Source organism: Dicentrarchus labrax, unplaced genomic scaffold (assembly GCF_905237075.1).
Source record: "Dicentrarchus labrax unplaced genomic scaffold, dlabrax2021, whole genome shotgun sequence".
Classification (NCBI taxonomy): domain Eukaryota; kingdom Metazoa; phylum Chordata; class Actinopteri; family Moronidae; genus Dicentrarchus; species Dicentrarchus labrax.
The window spans coordinates 25568046-25586518 of NW_026136706.1; the positions used below are offsets into that span (position 1 = coordinate 25568046).

The following is an 18473-nucleotide window of genomic DNA, read 5'->3' on the forward strand; positions in this document are numbered from 1 at the left end:
TCCTCACACATAATTTTCAGGATGCATTTGAAACAGCAAACTTTATATAAGGTTTATATGGTCACATGGTTTATAGTTACTTGACCAAAAAGCCCTCCAAACTTAGTATGTTTACATTCTGAATCTATAAGCTCCTCCTTCATTTCTTCTTCTGTGGTACACCGATCAGTCATAACATTATGAGCACTGACAGGTGAAGTGAATAACACTGATTATCTGGTTCATGGCTCCTGTCAGTGGGTGGGATATATTAGGAAGCAAGTGAACATTTTGTCCTGCTTCTAACAGTTAGAAGCAGGACAAAATGGGGAGTGTGAGGATTTGAGCCACTTTGACTGTGTTGGCTGCATCTGCAGGGGTCAGTACCTATTAAAAATGGTCCAAGGAAGGAAAAGCGGTGAACCGGAGACATGTCATGGGGGGCCAAGGCTCATTGATGCACGTGGGGAGCGAAGGCTGGCCCATGTGGTTCGATCCAACAGACGAGCTACTGTAACTCAAACTGCTGAAACAGTTTTTTTATTTTAAAAAACTCCTCCTAGAGAATTTATCAGAACGACTTCATATTTGGTCAGTGCAATCTAAAGACATTCATGATTAAAAGTTGTGCTGTGTTGCTTACACTTCATTGTGATCATATATTACTGCTGTTAGTAGCAAGGTTTTAGACTTAGACTTAGACTTCACTTTATTGATCCCTTTGGGATGACTCCCTCAAGGAAATTGAAACACTTGTATGGAAAATAAAAGAGGTATAAAAAAATACAGTATAAGATAAACAATAAACTCTTAGCTAAATTTAGAAAGTAGAGATAAGAATAAAAGTAAAATTAAATTAAAGTATAATAAAATAAATGTAGAGAACTGTACAGAGGATAAATATAGATAAATAAAGATAAATATAAAGAACTGTATGTGGCATTGTGTTATTATACAGTGGATAAATGACATTAGCAGAAATTAGCAGTTAAATTATTGCACTTAAGCGGTGGATTAAGTTATTGCACAAAAAAGAAGAAGAGTGTCCAGGTATGTATGTGAGTCCCTTGGAAAACACAGACTGACACAAGGTTTGATTTTTTTAAATATAATTAAGTTTTAATATTGATAGCATTGGAACAAATGGGAAATGACATAAAATTACCGAACTCAATTATTATTGATATAAAAAGTATTTGACAAAAAGATGCACACATAGTTGTAGTTACATGGCCCCATATGGTTGATCCTGTTTGATCCCATGCTTCTTGTGCTTGTCATGTATGTTTGCCTGCTGAAAGTTGAGTATTCATTTTTTTGGATAAATTTTATTTCACCAATTGTTTTCCACTTTTTTAATGATCAAAAACCAGTGAACCATTTCAGCATACAGCAATCTTGTGCCACTCATCCATCCTTCATGATCTCAAATGGAAGTTAAAGCTCAGGTCTCAGCTTTAGTTGGAGTTAAACCCAGTAGCTGTAACAAAGCGAAATAAGAGTAGATCCACGGTCTGGAGATACCCTGGGTTTTCTCCAGACCTCCAGCCTCCATCACGAGACCCCTTTTAAAAGCCAACTGCTGCTGCAACAGCGCCATCTGTCTGCAGGGAGAACAGAACGAGAGACAGAGCTGTATAATGGACATTTCATTTCTCAAATATTTATACTTGTTGCAGCTACCATCTTCCCTCCTCCAGAAATGTAATGTTATACCAGTTTAAGAAGTACCACTGCATGGTATCACTCAAATTGACTTGACTCACTTGGTACTGTTCTTTTTTTGTCTTTCCCACTGACAAGAGTTCTAGATAGTAGCTGGTAGTTTTTGTGGTACAAGCTGTCAAGGTTACAAGTGAGCTGAGCCAACACTAGAAGGGACACACTGCAGACCTCTGATTGGTCAGAAAGAACTGTCGCTAAGACAGGGGACATCCTTTATTGTTCCTGTGTTTGTGTCACATTTAAGATGATGTCATGGCAGTGTCGTGAAGAAACCAGCCTACACTGAGGGAGTACTAGCTCCAATGGAAAACGAAATCAAGAAAAGTACCTGGTACCAAAAGTGAGACATGTTGAGCTGTACCATGCAGTGAAAATGAGGCACTATATACCTGGCAAGTAGCTCCGCCTGCAGCCTGGTTTCCTCTGCGACCTGCGAGGCGGCCTCCTTTTCTATCCTCTTACGCTCCTCTTCTTTGTTCCTCCTGTCCTCCTCCTCCTGCTCCTTCCTACAGAGGTACTCTCTCCTCTCACTCTCATCCATCTCCTGTAGCTTCTTGCTCTCCTCCTCCTGCCTCCTCTCCTCTTCCATGCGCACCAACTCTAGTTCAGCTTGAGGGAACAAAATGTATGTATGTATGTAATGTAGTTAACATTACTTCACCGTAGGATTGACTTCCGTCGTGTATATTACGGGATCATGCCGCCTTGACAATTTAAATTTGGCCCTTAGTGAATCAATACTCTATCCTTTAATCCTTTATTATTATCATCACAGCAGCGTAAATTCCCGAGTGCAAACACCAGAGAAGCCCTGAGTGTTTTGTACCGCTCCATCAGCGACCTGCAATCTACACATCCAGAGGGGGTTTTCATGGTGCCAGGGGACTTTCAATCAATCAGGCCAATATGAAAACTGTATCTCCTCACTTCCACCAGTAAGTGAATTTTGCAACAAGAGGTGAGAATACGCTGGACCGGATTTACAGCAACATCAAAGGGGCATTCAAGGCAGCACCCCGCCCCCACCTCGGCTCCTCAGACCATCTCTGTGATGCTAATTCCTGCATACAAGCCTCTACTGATCAGGAATAAGCCTACTGTGAAACAGGTGAGGGTTTGGCCTGCAGGAGCCATGGAAGCGTTACAGGACTGTTTCGAGCACACAGACTGGGACAAGTCAGCTGCTGAGGACATCCAGGAGTATGCTGAGTCTGTGTCTGGATACATCCAGAAATGCATGGAGGATGTTAGCGTGGTCAAAAACATCACCACACGGGCCAATGAGAAACCCTGGATGACGAGTGAGGTACGCGCAAGGCTGAAAGCAAGGAACAACGCTTTCAAGTCTGGTGACATGGTGGCTCTGGAAACAGCTAGAGCCAACTTGAACTGGAGTTTAAGATTAGCTAAGTGCGCTCATGGACAAAAAGTACAGGATTTCTTCAATGACCCCACTAACCCCAGACAGATGTGGCAGGGCATCCAAGCCATCACTGACTACAAAGCCCCACCCTCTTCCTGTGAGAACAACACCAGCTTCCTCAATGAGCTAAACAAGTACTTTGGGAGGTTCGAGGAACTAAACACCACCACAGCAACAAAATCCATTCCGCGCCAAGATGAGCAGACACTCTGCCTCGACCCAGCTGATGTCCGGAGAACCCTGAGGAAGGTTAACACCCGGAAAGCAGCTGGCCCTGACAACATACCAGGAAAGGTGCTCAAGGAATGTGCAGACCAGCTGGCTGGGGTTCTCACAGACATTTTTAACATCTCACTGCACCAGGCTGTGGTACCATTCTGCTTCAAGACTGCCACAATTGTACCGGTACCCAAAAAGAACACAACCTCCTCCCGCCATGACTACCGCCCAATAGCACTCACACCTATCATGATGAAGTGCTTCGAGAGGCTGGTAAAGGACCAAATGGTTTCCAGACTCCCCCCAACATTCGACCAGTTTGCTTATCGTCCCAACCGCTCCACAGAGGACGCCATCCCCTCTACACTCCATCGGAGCCAATAACATCTGGAAGGGAAAAACACACATGTGCAGATGCTGTTCCTGGACTTCAGCTCCGTGTTAAACACCATCATACCACACCATCTGATAAGTAAACTTGCCCCCCTTGGATTCAGCGCCAACCTGTGCAACTGGCTGCTTGACTTCCTCACCAACAGGCCTCAGTGCGTGCGGGTGGGAAAAAACGTCTCCAGTGTCATCTCCCTGAGCACCGGTTCCCCCCCAGGGCTGCGTCCTGAGTCCGCTGCTGTTCACGTTGATGACCCACGACTGCTGTGCCAAGTCCACTACTAACCACATCGTGAAGTTCGCAGACGACACGACAGTAGTGGGCCTCATCAAGAACAACGATGAACAGGCCTACAAAGAGGATGTGAAACATCTGGCAGACTGGTGTGGAACCAACAACCTCATCCTGAATGCCTCAAAAACAAAAGAGATCATTGTGGACTTGAGGAAGAACCAGCGCAGCCATCCTCCTCTCATCATCAACAACGCAGCAGTGGAGATCGTCAGCAGCACCAGGTTCCTGGGGTGCAGATAACGGACTCTCTCACCTGGTCAAACCACACTGGCATCCTTGTAAAGAGGGCCTAGCAGCGTATGCACTTTCTGCACCGGATGAGGAGAGTGCACCTACCCGCTCCCATTCTCACCACCTTCTTTTTGACTGTACATACGCCTCTATTCCTGTTGTGCTATGTGCCATTGTAACAAAATGTCATTTTTGATGCAAATCTAAATGACAAATAAAGAAAGCCTAAGTCTAATGCATATATTCACATTTCTGGTAAGTATAATAATAAAACCAAAAGAGTTTCACAAGACGTGACAGAAACATGTCAGCGAACACCTCCAGCTCAAGTCCACCTGTAAAAAGGAAGAGGCTTTCAAAATACAGATCTGAATGGCAGATGGACCACTAGTGGATCAGTCCTGTCAGTAGGAATGGCCAGTGGTGGACTGTCCAAAACCTCATGGGGGAGAACACCCAGACTGCTGGGCATGGGGCTGAAGGTGGCAACCATACTTCCAAGGCTAAGCATTAACACTTACCAATAAACATTAGCTAACTATTGTTGGCAATAAGCTAGTTAGCCAGACATGCTAATGTTAGCCCCTGATGTCAGAATATCCATTACTTTAACTGCATCAGCCAATGGAAGAATCCAGCCCGACCGATCTGCGGTGCCCAGTTACAGTTGTTGAGTTATGGTTGTGTAACTGCTGTTAGTGAACAGTTGTTTGTACCATCAAAATGTGTCAAAATTGTTAACTTTTCTGATTTGACTTTACTTTATGCACCAGGCAGCAAAGTTGCTGCTGTTTGGAAACTACTTTGAACTACAGCCCTGCTCTGGACCGCTTCCTTCATTTGGCTCCAGGTGGATCCCAACCATTCACTCCTGCACAACAGTGATGTTGTGTCACCTTCTGTCCCGCATATGAAAATATGTTATTTTACTGTTTTGTAAGCCCCCGCTTTAATCTTTTCTTCAACTTCATTTGTCTACTCTGTCTCTATCCTTCTGATTGACCTCCTGCTCCTGCCCTGCTCTCATGAGATTTGTGCTGTAGGGATCCCAAATCCCAATGCAGACCTCTACTTTGATCCTCATTAACGATGGAGATAAAGAGAGAGGTTCTACTACAACAGATCCACACTGATTTGATACAAACCTACTACTATTCCCTTTCTTTTTTACTCCTCCCTCTTTTTCTCCTCCTCTCACCCTCACCTTTCCTCCTCTGCTCCTCCTCCTCTCTCATCCTTTGGAGTCGCTCCATCTGCCGCCTCCTCTCCTCCTGCCTCCTCCTTTCTCTTTCTCTTTGCGCCTCTTCCCTTCTCGCTCGCGCCTGCTCCTCTTCCTCGCGTTTCCTCCTCTCCTCCTCTTCTGCCCACTTCTTCAGCCTGGAGATGGACAATGAATATTAATGGAGTTGCCGTTGTTCTGCCCTCTTTTTGAATGCAAGGAATTTTGAGCTGTTGCCCTCTGAGTTAAAGTGTGATTTTATCTTATGTTGTTGCCCTGGACACATTTTTGTGACAATTTGGTTTTACCACTTTTTATACTAGAAGGAGAATGTGAATGAATCTATATTTTTTGTTTTGCTTCAAATTGGATTTATAAGTGAGTTCATTTATATCCAGTGTAGCTGTATAATTAGCATTGATTGCCCTGTGACGCTTTTGTTGCAGTTTTACAAAACTGTAAATATCCAAGAAATGTTGAAGTGTTTATTGGAGGACCTCACACTATTAGCTAACTGTCTAGCTTTGAATAACTCATTGTAATGACAGTATAGCAGTTATACACAGGAATTTATGACTCCGAGATCAAAAAGTAGCTGTTGGGTTGCCAATAACAGTATATGCTGAAACCCTAGTGTGGTAAAGCCGCTTGTGTTTGCTTGAAAGTGGCAGGCCGCTGTCAGACTGTCACACCCCTCGTTTTACGACAAGTACTGCCATCTTTACTGACACTTTACTGAATCTGGCCCAACACAGCACTGAAAATAAAGCACAAAACGCTCTGTTCTGGGCTACTGTAGAAACATGGCGGACACCTGGCTGATGTTTAAAGAAAGACTGATGAAATAATTATCTTATCCTTTAAGGACTTCATCTGTATAATGTTGTAAAAACAAAGTAGGACCTGAGCTCCTCAGCTCTCTTCGTCCTCTCTTCCTCCAGCTCGCTCTTCATCCTCTCCTCTGTCTGCTCCCTCTCTTCCCGCTTCCTCTCCTCTTCCTCACGCTCTCTCCTCTTCCTCTCCACCTCCTGTCTCCGTCGCACTGCTCGCTGAGCCAGACGCAGAGCTGCAGCCTCCTCCTCCTCCTCCGCATGACTCTTCCTGGGCCTGGAGGACTAAAACACACACACACACACACACACACACACACACATAGTACATTGAGTGAAAATATGGGTAATAATATTTTTATTACCAATAATCATATAATTAGATCATTTTCGTTAAACTATCAGTGAGACATTAGGGAGGCTGCAAACATGTAAATCAAACACATGACAAACTGCTGTATATTCTGTGTGTGTACTTCCTACCAACCTCTGGCTTTACTGGGTTCAGCATCAGCTGTTCCTCTGTTACCATGACAGTTGAACATGATGACAGGCGGCCACGTGATGAAGCGAGTCCCATGGCGTTGGCTGGCACCGCCTCCTCCCAGGAAGAGGCAGCTGACCTCCTCAGACTCCTGTGATTGAGCTGGGACGCAGCGGCAGTGGACCTGAGCGAGCTCACTGATCGGACGCTGCTGTATCGGTCAGTGTCACTGGAAAGATGATCTGTGTCTATGTCTGTGCCTTCGTCTGAATTTGTGTTTGTTTTGTCATCAGGTCTCTGTGTTGCAGAGGGCCTTCTGGTGAGGTGAGACTCCTCCTCGATATCCTGATTAATCTCCACCTCTTCTTTCTCATGGTTTCCTATGAGAAAGAAAGACAAGATTGCAAAAGAAAGCGCATGCCACACATGTAAATATATAGCTATTTACTCGAGTATAAGGTATGTCAATCAGTACATCAGTATTGTGTTTGTGTGGGTGACAGATCAGGGTTTACTGTGAATGAAATGCATTACCCTTTGTCTCTAAATTAGAGCTTCAGAGGAGTCAGCACAGCTGACTTATACACAACAATCTTTACTGTAGTAAAACATTTTAATACATGCTGGATACAGTGTGTGAATTAGACCCCATTGACTACTATTGGAATGAAGTTTGAAAAATGTTTAAAAGTCCTATGCTGGCAAAATCCTTGTGGAGCCTATTTCTTGTCGTTGTTATCTGAATGACTTTTCAAGTTCTTTTGTGGTTCGGTGACATAAGACAATTTCATTGCTGTAGGATCAACTAAAAAATCTCTGTGCCAAGTGTTTTTTTTTTTTTTTTTGCAATGTCTTACCGACAAATGACTCTTTGTGTTTCAGCCTTCCTTTTTTCCTGCTCCTCCCAGCAGACTCTTGCCTCTCCACTTCTCCTCGCTCTTCTTTCTCCTTATTCATTGTCTCTTCTCCTCCATCTCCTTCCCTGGCTGTCCTCTTCTTTTTCTGAAAGACAGACAAGTAAATTGTAAACCTGAATGGGATCTCTTTCTATGCCTTGCTTTTAAACAGATACAGCTGTTCCTACAGAAGGGAGAGTAGAATGGTCCTGAGTCTCTGCAGCATCCCTGTTGGACCTTTCCTCTTGTTTCTTGCTCCTGATTGATTGAACGTCACTTCCTGTCTTTTGTCTCCGCCATCTTCCTTCCTTCCTTCTCCTCGATGTCTTCTGGTCATCTGATTCTGGTCTCACTGTTTTCATGTCCCTTTTCCTAAATAAATGGAGGACATGTGTTTGTTAAACAATCTGTAATGTTTTAATCTCATAAAAGTTTGTGAGTATTCCTACTTCACCCTGTGGTTATTGCAGCTTCCTCAGCATCCGTCCTCTTAGTATTCTTCCTCTTTTTGTCCACAGCGTCCTCTGCTGTTGCTTTATTTGGGTTGACGTTCTGCTCACTGCCTGATGCATCGCCTTTGAACCGCTGCTTCTCTCTGGACAAACGGACCAACTCCAAATGTTTCACATTTCCATTTTAACACCAAACATCAGTCAGTATATGGCTGTGGGATTCTGTTGCTTTGCAACATCACAGACATAAAGGATTACTCTCAAAATGTTTATTTCAAAGTAAAATTATTTTAGTATATTGGTGCTAGACAATCATTTAAACTGAAGACTGATCCACATAGAGAGACATCTTCAATGTCCATGATCAGGATATAAAAGCTGCGGTAAACAGGGGAAATATGTAGTGTTGGTTGACGCCAGCCTCTTGTTTGTCTGCTGGATTGGAGAAGTGGCAAAGAGGGTTCACGTATATCTAATAAAACTTCAGTTTCTGGGAAATCTGACAGATTTCTACATTTACACATGTATAAAAGTGAATTATACCAACCCTGGCTGATGCAATCCAGATGAATGGAGAGTCTGTACTTCACTGTCCAGCTCTTCCTCCTCCTCCTCCTCCTCCTCCTCCTCCTCCTCCTCCTCCTCAGTGTAGTCTCCTCTTGGCTCCTCCTTTCCTACCCGCTCCCTCAGTGGAGGCATCCTCACCCTGTTTTTAGGATTCTTTTTTGATGCCTTCCATGTTTCCGCCACTGCCTCTGCACTCTTTGTTTTTTTCTTGGTCACAGCCACTAGAAAGGTAAACAAAAAGTTTTTATAACATATTCATTCAAATTTATATTATGCTAAAATAGGCCGCAGAGATTTACCTGGGTCTGTGCGGCTGCTGGGTGAGCATGCATTAGTCTCTGTCCATCTGTGAAGATCTAAGAGCTGGTCGGATACAAAATTGAAACATCCAACAAATAGTGACAGATCAATATACAATACAATTACAGCAGACATAACGGACACTCAATACTACTAAGGCTAGTATAAAAAATACATACACACATAGTTTTCACAGGACAGTGATAATAATCTTTACAGCAATTGTTTTATGGATTTGGGACACTGATACATTTCATTCAGATATGCTTAAAGTCATTTTGGGACTGCACTGTAGTGCCCTCTGTTGAAATTGTTTTTAGCTTCATTAGCAATTAGTATTGTTTTTGCTTTGTTACTGCTATAAAAAAGCCACCATACTCTGGAATAGACAATAAGCAAAATCATAAAAACAGACATGGTAGTAAAAACATTATATTCATAAAGAACTGCACTGAGTGAACACTGCTTTACTTTTGTTGGAGCTATAGGAATATGGCCCTAAGCTTGGCAGACACATGCCCGAGTGTTAAACTTTTAGAAGGTCAGTCAAAAATATCAATTCACCTTGTCTATTGACTGATGGTGCTGGATGTCGCCCAGAGGAACGTCTGTGCTCAGCTCCACCCCTTCTTCTGCACACATATACAATGAACAGGCAATGGTTAAAGCGAAGAGAAACACTGTCATGGGTGGGAGTTCTAACTTTTAAATATTTTTTTAAGACAGAAGAACATCTTAAGAGAGTTCCTTACAATTACATGAAAATAAGTATAGTGTCCTTCAACCCCTCTCCCAACACCCTAAAATACAGAAATGCTGCATATAGTGCACTAAGACTTTATGAAAAATAAAGAAACGGAAAAAAATTCAGATAATTATTTTCAATTTTCAACAGTGAAGGTAAGTTGTCCACTGATCAGAAAGTTGGCGGTTCGATCCACTGCATGTCAAAGTGTCCTTGGGCAAGATACTGAACCCAAATTGCTCCCGATGGTATTCAGATTTGCAAATATGTGGACATATCTGTAAATGTGTATATAGATCTGACAATGTGTACACAAATCTGTAAGTGCAGACATATATATTAATGGCTGGAAATCTAAGTATTTGCTCGAAGAGCTGGAAATCTCTTTTTCACACCTTGACAAATTTGATTATGCACAAACAGATTCTGAACACACATTCGCAGATTCCTGTACCCATTCACAAATTTCAATACATATTTCCAGGTTATTTTACACATGAACAAATCTGATTACGCACACACAGATTGAGATACAGTTACACCACTCTCCACTCATTTGTGAATAGTTTTGCACTGTGTGAATCAGTGAATGTGACATAAAATGCTTTGAGTTGTTGGAAGACACGATGTAAGTGCAGTTCATTTACCATTTACAAATAACCCCAAGAATGTGTGTGTGTGTGTGTGTGTGTGTGTGTGTGTGTGTGTGTGTGTGTGTGTGGTGCACATACAGTACAGTATATAGACCTGTATGTGTATGTTCAGGCTGCAGGACAATGACCCAGGGTAACGTCTCTCCTTCTGAAGACATAACCTGGAGAGCTGAGGGACAGGAAGAGTGAGTTACTGATAACTACTGCAAGTCTTCACCATACTCTAATGTTGATTTGAAAAATGTGTTACAAACTGAGTCTCACCTTGCTCCTGTGTGTCACCACCACCCTGAGATGGGTCCTGGCTGTTGTCGAACAGGGACAGTTGTATGATCTCCCCATCGGGACCCAGGATCAGGCTGCCAACAGATTCACCGTTCTGCAAATCTGACAAAACACAACAACTCTGAGGAACAGAGACAATCACAAAGGTAGGTTAAATGTGTCATATGCCCTGCGGATAGTAAAGACCCTTGAGGCAAATTTGTGATTTGTTATGTAAATAAAACTGACTAAAAAACTAAATAACTAAAAATTAAACTTAAAAAAGTTTGGACCCATTGTTTCCTTGTGACAAATTCACTTTATAAAAGAAAGAAACAAAACTTAGATAAGATGAGGTTACATTAAACACATAGAGTGGCTACAGTCCATTTCACTGGAATCTTACAAAGTAGGAAATAGGTAACATAGTTTCATGTTTTGTCAAGATCGTGTAGCCCCATACCTCTCAGCTCCAGAGGCAGAACACCCCTGACCACACCTCTGCTAGCATCGCTAGATTCACAGGGATCCTGGTTCTGTAAGAAGGCCAGAGAGCTCTGCTTTCCCGGGCCTTTCCGTCCTGCAACACAACCCAACACCCCTACAGGAGGACGAGGCTCTGAAGGAGAAGACCCAGAATAAGAGAAGTTAGTGTGATGAACACAAAAAGAAACTTATCTACATAATCTTGTGTTTAAACCCCAACATTTCCAATTCACTGGAAGTAACTAAAGTAACTAAAAGAGATTATCCCAACAATGAGTGGACTTTTTGCAAAGGGACATCTCAAAAGCGTGTTCTTTGCATGAGGTCCTGGATTCAATCCCCAGAATGTGCACTTCTTTAAAATGATTTTAAAAAATCTTTAGAAAGAGAGTGCTTTAAACACATTACAGTGTGTCATGTGGCTGTTGAGCTGAGTTTGGTTTGGCAGAATTACATTTGCACTCATGTTACAGCATTAGTTCAGAAACTGGATAACTTATGAGACTGAATATATCATTTCACATACAAACTCCAGCTTGTATATGTTTGTGGTACCTTCTCCAGGCTCCAGCAGAATCATAGAGCCTTTCTCAGTGGTTACCCTTCCTCCTCCGTCTCCTTCTCTTCCTCCCTTTCGCTGCCCTGCTGTTTCTTTTTTAAAGCGCTGTCTCTCTGTTTTTTCTCCTCCTCTTCGCTTCCCATTTATCTCATCTGACAGACACAAGGAGAAAGAGTCCGAATATACAGCACCTCCACAATGGCTAGTAGTTCAAGTTGTCAACTCCTGTGTTCTTAACGGTTGTAACATTTTACTCACCGGAAGCTTGTGGCACCAGCTTTGTAAACTTTGAATATATCATATCTATATATTATAATTAAATTACATTTCAAAACAATAAAACAATCTAAACATTTCGCCAATAACATTATCGGTTTGGTAGGCACTACATCAGTACCACATCTGACACAAACATATTTAACCACATATAAATAAAGCAAATTTAATATATTGTTTTCCTTCCGAAACTAGCAACCACACATGAATAAGTCACAGTAAACTGAGATTTCAGAAACTTCTCCTGCAACAAAATGGTTTAAATAAGGAAAGATCGTAATTATGGTTAAATGTTAAAAAATCTTATGTTTCCAGTCACTGCTGGCTATATTTCAGTAATAGTATTACTGTTAACCCCCAAAATGTAATTATTTACAACATTACTTTTGTTGGCACCCCCCTATTGATCACATCCAATCACATGCTTGGATTATTTTTTGTAACCATGAAGGAATGTAGTTTGGAAGATGGAAACACTTATATTCAGTGGCTGGAAATATTCCCATTACTTTGATTTTAACAAACACAACTGGATTTTAATAGTCGTAAATCTGAATGACAAACAATCTATCCATCCACCAAGTTAGTGTGTTTGTAGTCTTCCTCTGTGTGTGTCTTTGTTACCCTCCTTCCCAGGAAACAGCAGAGGAAGAAACGGAGCCTGCTGGTGGAGTCGACTCAGATTTTCCTGGGATTGAGACCCAACTCTGTCTGCCTTTGGTGGTGCATCCTGCTGGGTCTGAGCCTGGATAGCCTGGTTGGGGACAACAGTACGACTCTCTGCTATGGGAGGTAGGCGCTGTGCATGCTGGTCATCACTGCTGGGGCGCTCCCATCCTGGCTGAAACATTCAACAGACACGTTCATGCTATTTGGAGGTTTTGCTCTCAGAAAATGTAATGGCACACGGGGACAATGCTTCTTTCAATGAACAAATAATCGTAGTTCTGATATAACTGATGCCAGCAGCATCTACAGTGAACTCTATGTGCTGCCCCGTAGCTGCCAGTACTTCCCCAAAGGACACTGACTGGTTGGGCACCACTGCACAGACCACTTGTCCCACAAAATAAACTTTTTATTTCACTAGCAGTTTGTGTGGTGCCTCTATCTAGGAAGAAATACCTGATGGCGCACAAGTGTAGTTATATGCTGTTGTGATACTACTAAGTCAACTACTTGCAACCTGAGTGGGTGAGCACTGAGTTACTGTTAATGGTTATTTTCTATTGTGGAAAATATTATCATACAGTATGTGCATCTTAGCAACATTGATACGTTTTTTGGCCTGACAGTTGCTTAACTGTACTTGAAACTGCTGTCTTACCCTGTCTGTCTTCTCCAAGCAGGACCCGTGGCTGACTGACTGTCCCACTGTCAGAGGAGGAAGGAGGCCTGTGTGTGGGGATCATCAGGGTTATCAACATGTAGTGTAGACAAATTAAAGATTTGGTTTTATTACTTTGCTTTTGCTATCAGCCTACTACTACTTCTATTACTACTACTAAAATGTTGCCTAACTTTGGAGCGTTATTTAGTTTTCCCCTCATGGATGCGTTAGGTCATCTAGTTTTATATGATACCAGTATCTTCACTAAAACAGAGCTACAGCCTGTGAAAGATGGAGGGAGTGGCAAAGGTAAGGATAATGCGCTGGCACTTGTGGCCAGTCAGATTTCACACCACTGTTTGTTTAGACTCATCTGTATCTCGGCACTTCAGCAGTTCAGGAAAATTTTGTTTTCATTTGATAAAGTGAAGAAGAAGGTGAGTACATGAAGATAGCTTGCATTTCAGGACATCTCGTTGACTTAAATTCATTACACATTTACAACTTCAAATTAGGACATCAATTTGGTTTGTTACAAGAGACCATACACACACACCTGTCCTCCCATGTCTGTTCACGTTCATCGATCTTTCATAGCTGCCTTTATCACTGGTTATTTCACTATCTTGAATAGAACAGCCTTGATCATCTGGCGCGTAACTGTCACAGTTCATGTTTGGATGATGGAGGTCCACTCCCATACTGTGATGGTTTATTTCAGTCTGCTGTGAACTTTCATTATGCGGCAGACTCCTGTCTGAGTGAGTCTGTGGCTGGTAGGAAAGACATTTTGCTAATGAATTAAATAACATCAAAAATAGAATCATTCCAACAACTCATATACATTTCCAAGCATAAAGAGCATTAACAAATGTCTTTAGATGCAACATCAGACATTTCACCTGAGCTTCTTCTTCTTCAGGGGTCACTGTTACGTAGTGTACCCAGGGCTGAAGTTCCATTTGTGGAGTTGGAGTCCTGGCGGTTCTGGGTATCTGGAGGAACACATCCAGCCTGATTCTCTTCCTGTTGTGTTGCTCCACCTCTTTATCTGCAGAGAAGCTGATTGTTAGGATCTCACCATACTGGGTTGCTTTCAATAGGTTTGGGAGAGTCAACATTTTGCCATTTCCCTTGCTTACGGAATACTATAACAGAGGGGTGGGGTCAGGGTTCCCAGTGTTACAACATAACTACAGATGCATATTTTGCCCCCTCACTTTTAATTTTGTGGGTTCCACCAGAGTTTCTGTTTTGGCCTTTTGTTGGCTTTATTGATAGACAGCTGTAGAGAGGGGGATGGCACGCAGCAAAGGGCCGCAGGTCGGATTCGAAACCCGGGCCAATTCAGCAACTCCATACATGGGTCGCCAGCTCTACCGACTGAGCAAACCGGCCTCCCCTGTTTTGGACTTTTAATCTCCACCAATATCAGTCTATATCAACACATCTGTCTGTTTTTTACCCTCAGGTTGACTCTCCAGTTGTTCAGTGTTTCTCGTTGCAGGAAGCGTCTGGGGGTTAAACTGTACAGGCAGCTGTTTACTGGACTGCTCTCGTGTGGTGTGAATGGGCAGAGGACTGGGACGATGAAGGTCTGCAGCAAGAGGGAGACGAAGAGGAGGAACGAAAGCTGGACCAAGTCTGGAGGAGGTGAACTGGAGGGAAGACAAATGTTAGCCTTGTAAAATTGCTAGCAAAGGATGGAGAAGGTTGCAGAAGGACTGGGTCAAAGTTAAGCAAAAGGGGATCCAACTGTGACTGCTCCATATGGGAGAAAAAGTTTAGCATGTTTGCTAAAAACAACTGCGTGGTTACTGGGAACAGGGTTGAGGACAGCACTAAGACACTGGGCCAATTTTGAAATAATTCACACATAAACACTTAATGTGTTTTACTTTGTAAAAATCCTGCTCAGTAGTATGAACTGAACTGTGGTCAGTCAGGTGAGCCTAGGAACCTGTACACCTGAATCGCAGATTTTAACTCACAAAACCTTTGTGATACATGTAAGTTGTAGAATTGTAAAGCTCCAGTGTATTCATAGGTATGTTTTTATTAGTGTATAATAACTTGACACTAAGAAGCAGAACTCTCTGGCCTGTCTTTTAGAGGCGGGTTGCCTTCCTTGGAGTCCAGTGTGTTGAACTGCCATGTTTCTACAGTAGCCCAGAATGGACAAACCAAACACTGGTTGTACATATGTCCATTTGCAATTTTGTGCATCTCGTATTATTCCTGATGTATTGCACCTACCTGATTGTTGCTGTAGTTCAAAATGGCTGCCGTTAGTTCCTTGAGTGTGCTCAGCTGCTGTTCCATATGTTGGCTGTACCGCTGAACAACCCGCTGCTTCCTGTTTCTTGTTTCTGAGTGACAACTGGTTTCCATAGTAACCAAGTCCTGGGGACAGAGGAAGGTGGAAGAAATCATCTAGAGGTTTCTGTTTGTAAAAGGTCTGTGTAGTGCCATATAATGTTTTCAGTAGAGGTTTGGCAGTTGTATCTGTCTTGTTAACTGTGCAACTGTGTCAAATGTCCCTTGTTACCTATTGGCCATAACTGTACTTACTTGTGTACGCACAGAGAGTTACCTGGGAGTACAGCAGAAGTGCCCCCCTGCGAGTGCTGTAAGTCTTTGGAAGGGTTGACTCTGCCTCTACAAGCAGACGGCCTCCATTGGACAGTCGCAAGAGAGAGTCCTGGGACTTCCAGATGTAGTAATCCTATAGGTCAAATATGCATCGTTATGATGAATGAAATGATTGATCTGGATTAATTCATTCATGTATAAACTGATTTACTCATTTACTGATGGATTCATTGGTTTCTTGACCTTTACAAGAAGGTTGAATTCATTTAATATATTCCATAACAAAGACAGTAATCCAGCAAAAACAATCTGACCAATACCAAAACTTAAAGTGTAACTAAATCGTGACCAGACTGACGAAAGCTCAGTACAGCAGAATCGATCAACAACATATAAGCTGATAAAATTAGGGTTTGGGGGTTTAATTACTCTTGAAGTGTATTTTGGTGCTAACAGCTGTACAATACTAATATGTATTCCAACATTAAAGATGGTACAGCCTTTGTGACTGTGTGAGAACCTGCGGTGTAAAGCAGACGTCCAGCCGTCCATAATGTGTCCCTGTGTTTCTGTTGGACGAGACAAAGCGACCACACCCCCGGCTCAGCAGGGACAGAGGCAAATCCTTCATGATGTCATTTCGTCCTGGAGGATGGGCGATTCAAGGAGGATAAGACTTAATTATGTTATTCCATAGATTCCAAAGTAAGCAAGATATTGATAGTGCTATATCAGGATAATGCTGACTTGATTTGGTTTGTTTTCTCCTTATGTATGTCTGTAAGTGTTACATACAACATATCTCTCAATGTGTATGTTACTGTGAGAGGCAACCTACAGTGGGTACGGAAAGTATTCAGATCCCTTTAAATTTTTCACTCTTTGTGTCATTGCAGCCATTTGCTAAAATCAAAAAAGTTAAATTTTATTTCTCATTTATGTACACTCAGCACCCCATCTTGACAGAAAAAAAAACAAATGTAAAAATTTTTGCAAATTTATTAAAAAAGAAAAACTGAAATATCACATGGTCATAAGTATTCAGACCCTTTGCTCAGTATTGAGTAGAAGCACCCTTTTGAGCTAGTACAGCCATGAGTCTTGGGAATGATGCAACAAGTTTTTCACACCTGGATTTGGGGATCCTCTGCCACTCTTCCTTGCAGATCCTCTCCAGTTCTGTCAGGTTGGATGGTGAACGTTGGTGGACAGCCATTTTCAGATCTCTCCAGAGATGCTCAATTGGGTTTAGGTCAGGGCTCTGGCTGGGCCAGTCAACAATGGTCACAGAGGTTCTGAAGCCACTCCTTTGTTATTTTAGCTGTGTGCTTAGGGTCATTGTCTTGTTGGAAGGTGAACCTTCGGCCCAGTCTGAGGTCCTGAGCACTCTGGAAGAGGTTTTCTTCCAGGAAATCTCTGTACTTGGCCGCATTCATCTTTCCTTCAATTGCAACCAGTCGTCCTGTCCCTGCAGCTGAAAAACATCCCCATAGCCTGGTGCTGCCACCACCATGTTTCACTGTTGGGATTGTATTGGGCAGGTGATGAGCAGTGCCTGGTTTTCTCCACACATACTGCTTAGAATTAACGCCAAAAAGTTTAATCTTGGTCTCATCAGACCAGAGAATCTTATTTCTCATAGTCTGGGAGTCCTTCATGTGTTTTTTGGCAAACTCTATGCGGGCTTTCATATGTCTTGCACTGAGGAGAGGCTTCCGTCGGGCCACTCTGCCATAAAGCCCCGACTGGTGCAGGGCTGCAGTGATAGCTGACTTTGTGGAACTTTCTCCCATCTCCCTACTGCATCTCTGGAGCTCAGCCACAGTGATCTTTGGGTTCTTCTTTACCTCTCTCACCAAGGCTCTTCTCCCACGATTGCTCAGTTTGGCTGGACGGCCAGGTCTAGGAAGAGTTCTGGTCGTCCCAAACTTCTTCCATTTAAGGATTATGGAGGCCAATGTGCTCTTAGGAACCTTGAGTGCTGCAGAAATTCTTTTGTAACCTTGGCCAGATCTGTGCCTTGCCACAATTATGTCTCTGAGCTCCTTGGGCAGTTCCTTCGACCTCATGATTCTCATTTGCTCTGACATGCACTGTGAGCTGTAAGGTCTTATATAGATAGGTGTGTGCCTTTCCTAATCAAGTCCAATCAGTTTAATTAAACACAGCTAGACTCCAATGAAGGAGCAGAACCATCTCAAGGAGGATCAGAAGAAATGGACAGCATGTGAGTTAAATATGAGTGTCACAGCAAAGGGTCTGAATACTTATGACCATGTGATATTTCAGTCTTTCTTTTTTAATAAATTTGCAAAAATTTCTAAATTTCTGTTTTTTTCTGTCAAGATGGGGTGCTGAGTGTACATTAATGAGAAATAAAACGAACTTTTTTGATTTTAGCAAATGGCTGCAATGAAACAAAGAGTGAAAAATTTAAAGGGGTCTGAATACTTTCCGTACCCACTGTATCTAGGTGTTCATTATTTTTTAAGATCTGTGGTAAATGTTCTAGTCCTTCAATTGTGGAAGGACCTACATATTGTCATTCTATCTAAGTC

At 42.5% G+C, this 18473-nt stretch overlaps 1 protein-coding gene and 1 long non-coding RNA gene across 4 annotated transcripts; one reads left to right on the forward strand and one right to left on the reverse strand.

Moving 5' to 3' along the window:
• Positions 1-1071: 1071 nt before the first annotated feature.
• Positions 1072-16546, reverse strand: LOC127365899 (uncharacterized). 3 transcript variants are annotated; one of them, XM_051404459.1, is made up of 23 exons: positions 16436-16546; positions 15917-16048; positions 15580-15726; positions 14789-14981; positions 14226-14374; positions 13880-14090; positions 13321-13388; positions 12618-12834; positions 11714-11869; positions 11136-11291; positions 10673-10795; positions 10503-10577; positions 9575-9642; positions 9010-9073; positions 8691-8931; positions 8146-8286; positions 7880-8063; positions 7653-7797; positions 6799-7175; positions 6385-6596; positions 5467-5639; positions 2094-2313; positions 1072-1583 (listed from the first exon to the last, which is right to left on the reverse strand). In XM_051404459.1, the coding sequence occupies exons 1-23, from the start codon at positions 16544-16546 to the stop codon at positions 1424-1426; spliced, it is 3723 nt and encodes a 1240-aa protein (XP_051260419.1). In that variant the 3' UTR covers positions 1072-1423. The 3 variants fall into 3 exon arrangements, with proteins under 3 accessions (XP_051260419.1, XP_051260418.1, XP_051260420.1); XM_051404458.1 differs by having other exon boundaries at positions 13880-14096; XM_051404460.1 differs by lacking the exons at positions 1072-1583; positions 6385-6596 and having other exon boundaries at positions 2168-2313; positions 13880-14096.
• On the forward strand, positions 10728-14015 carry LOC127365900 (uncharacterized). Its single transcript, XR_007885265.1, has 2 exons — positions 10728-10839; positions 12630-14015. It is a non-coding gene; the product is annotated as an uncharacterized LOC127365900 (long non-coding RNA).
• Positions 16547-18473: the final 1927 nt, after the last annotated feature.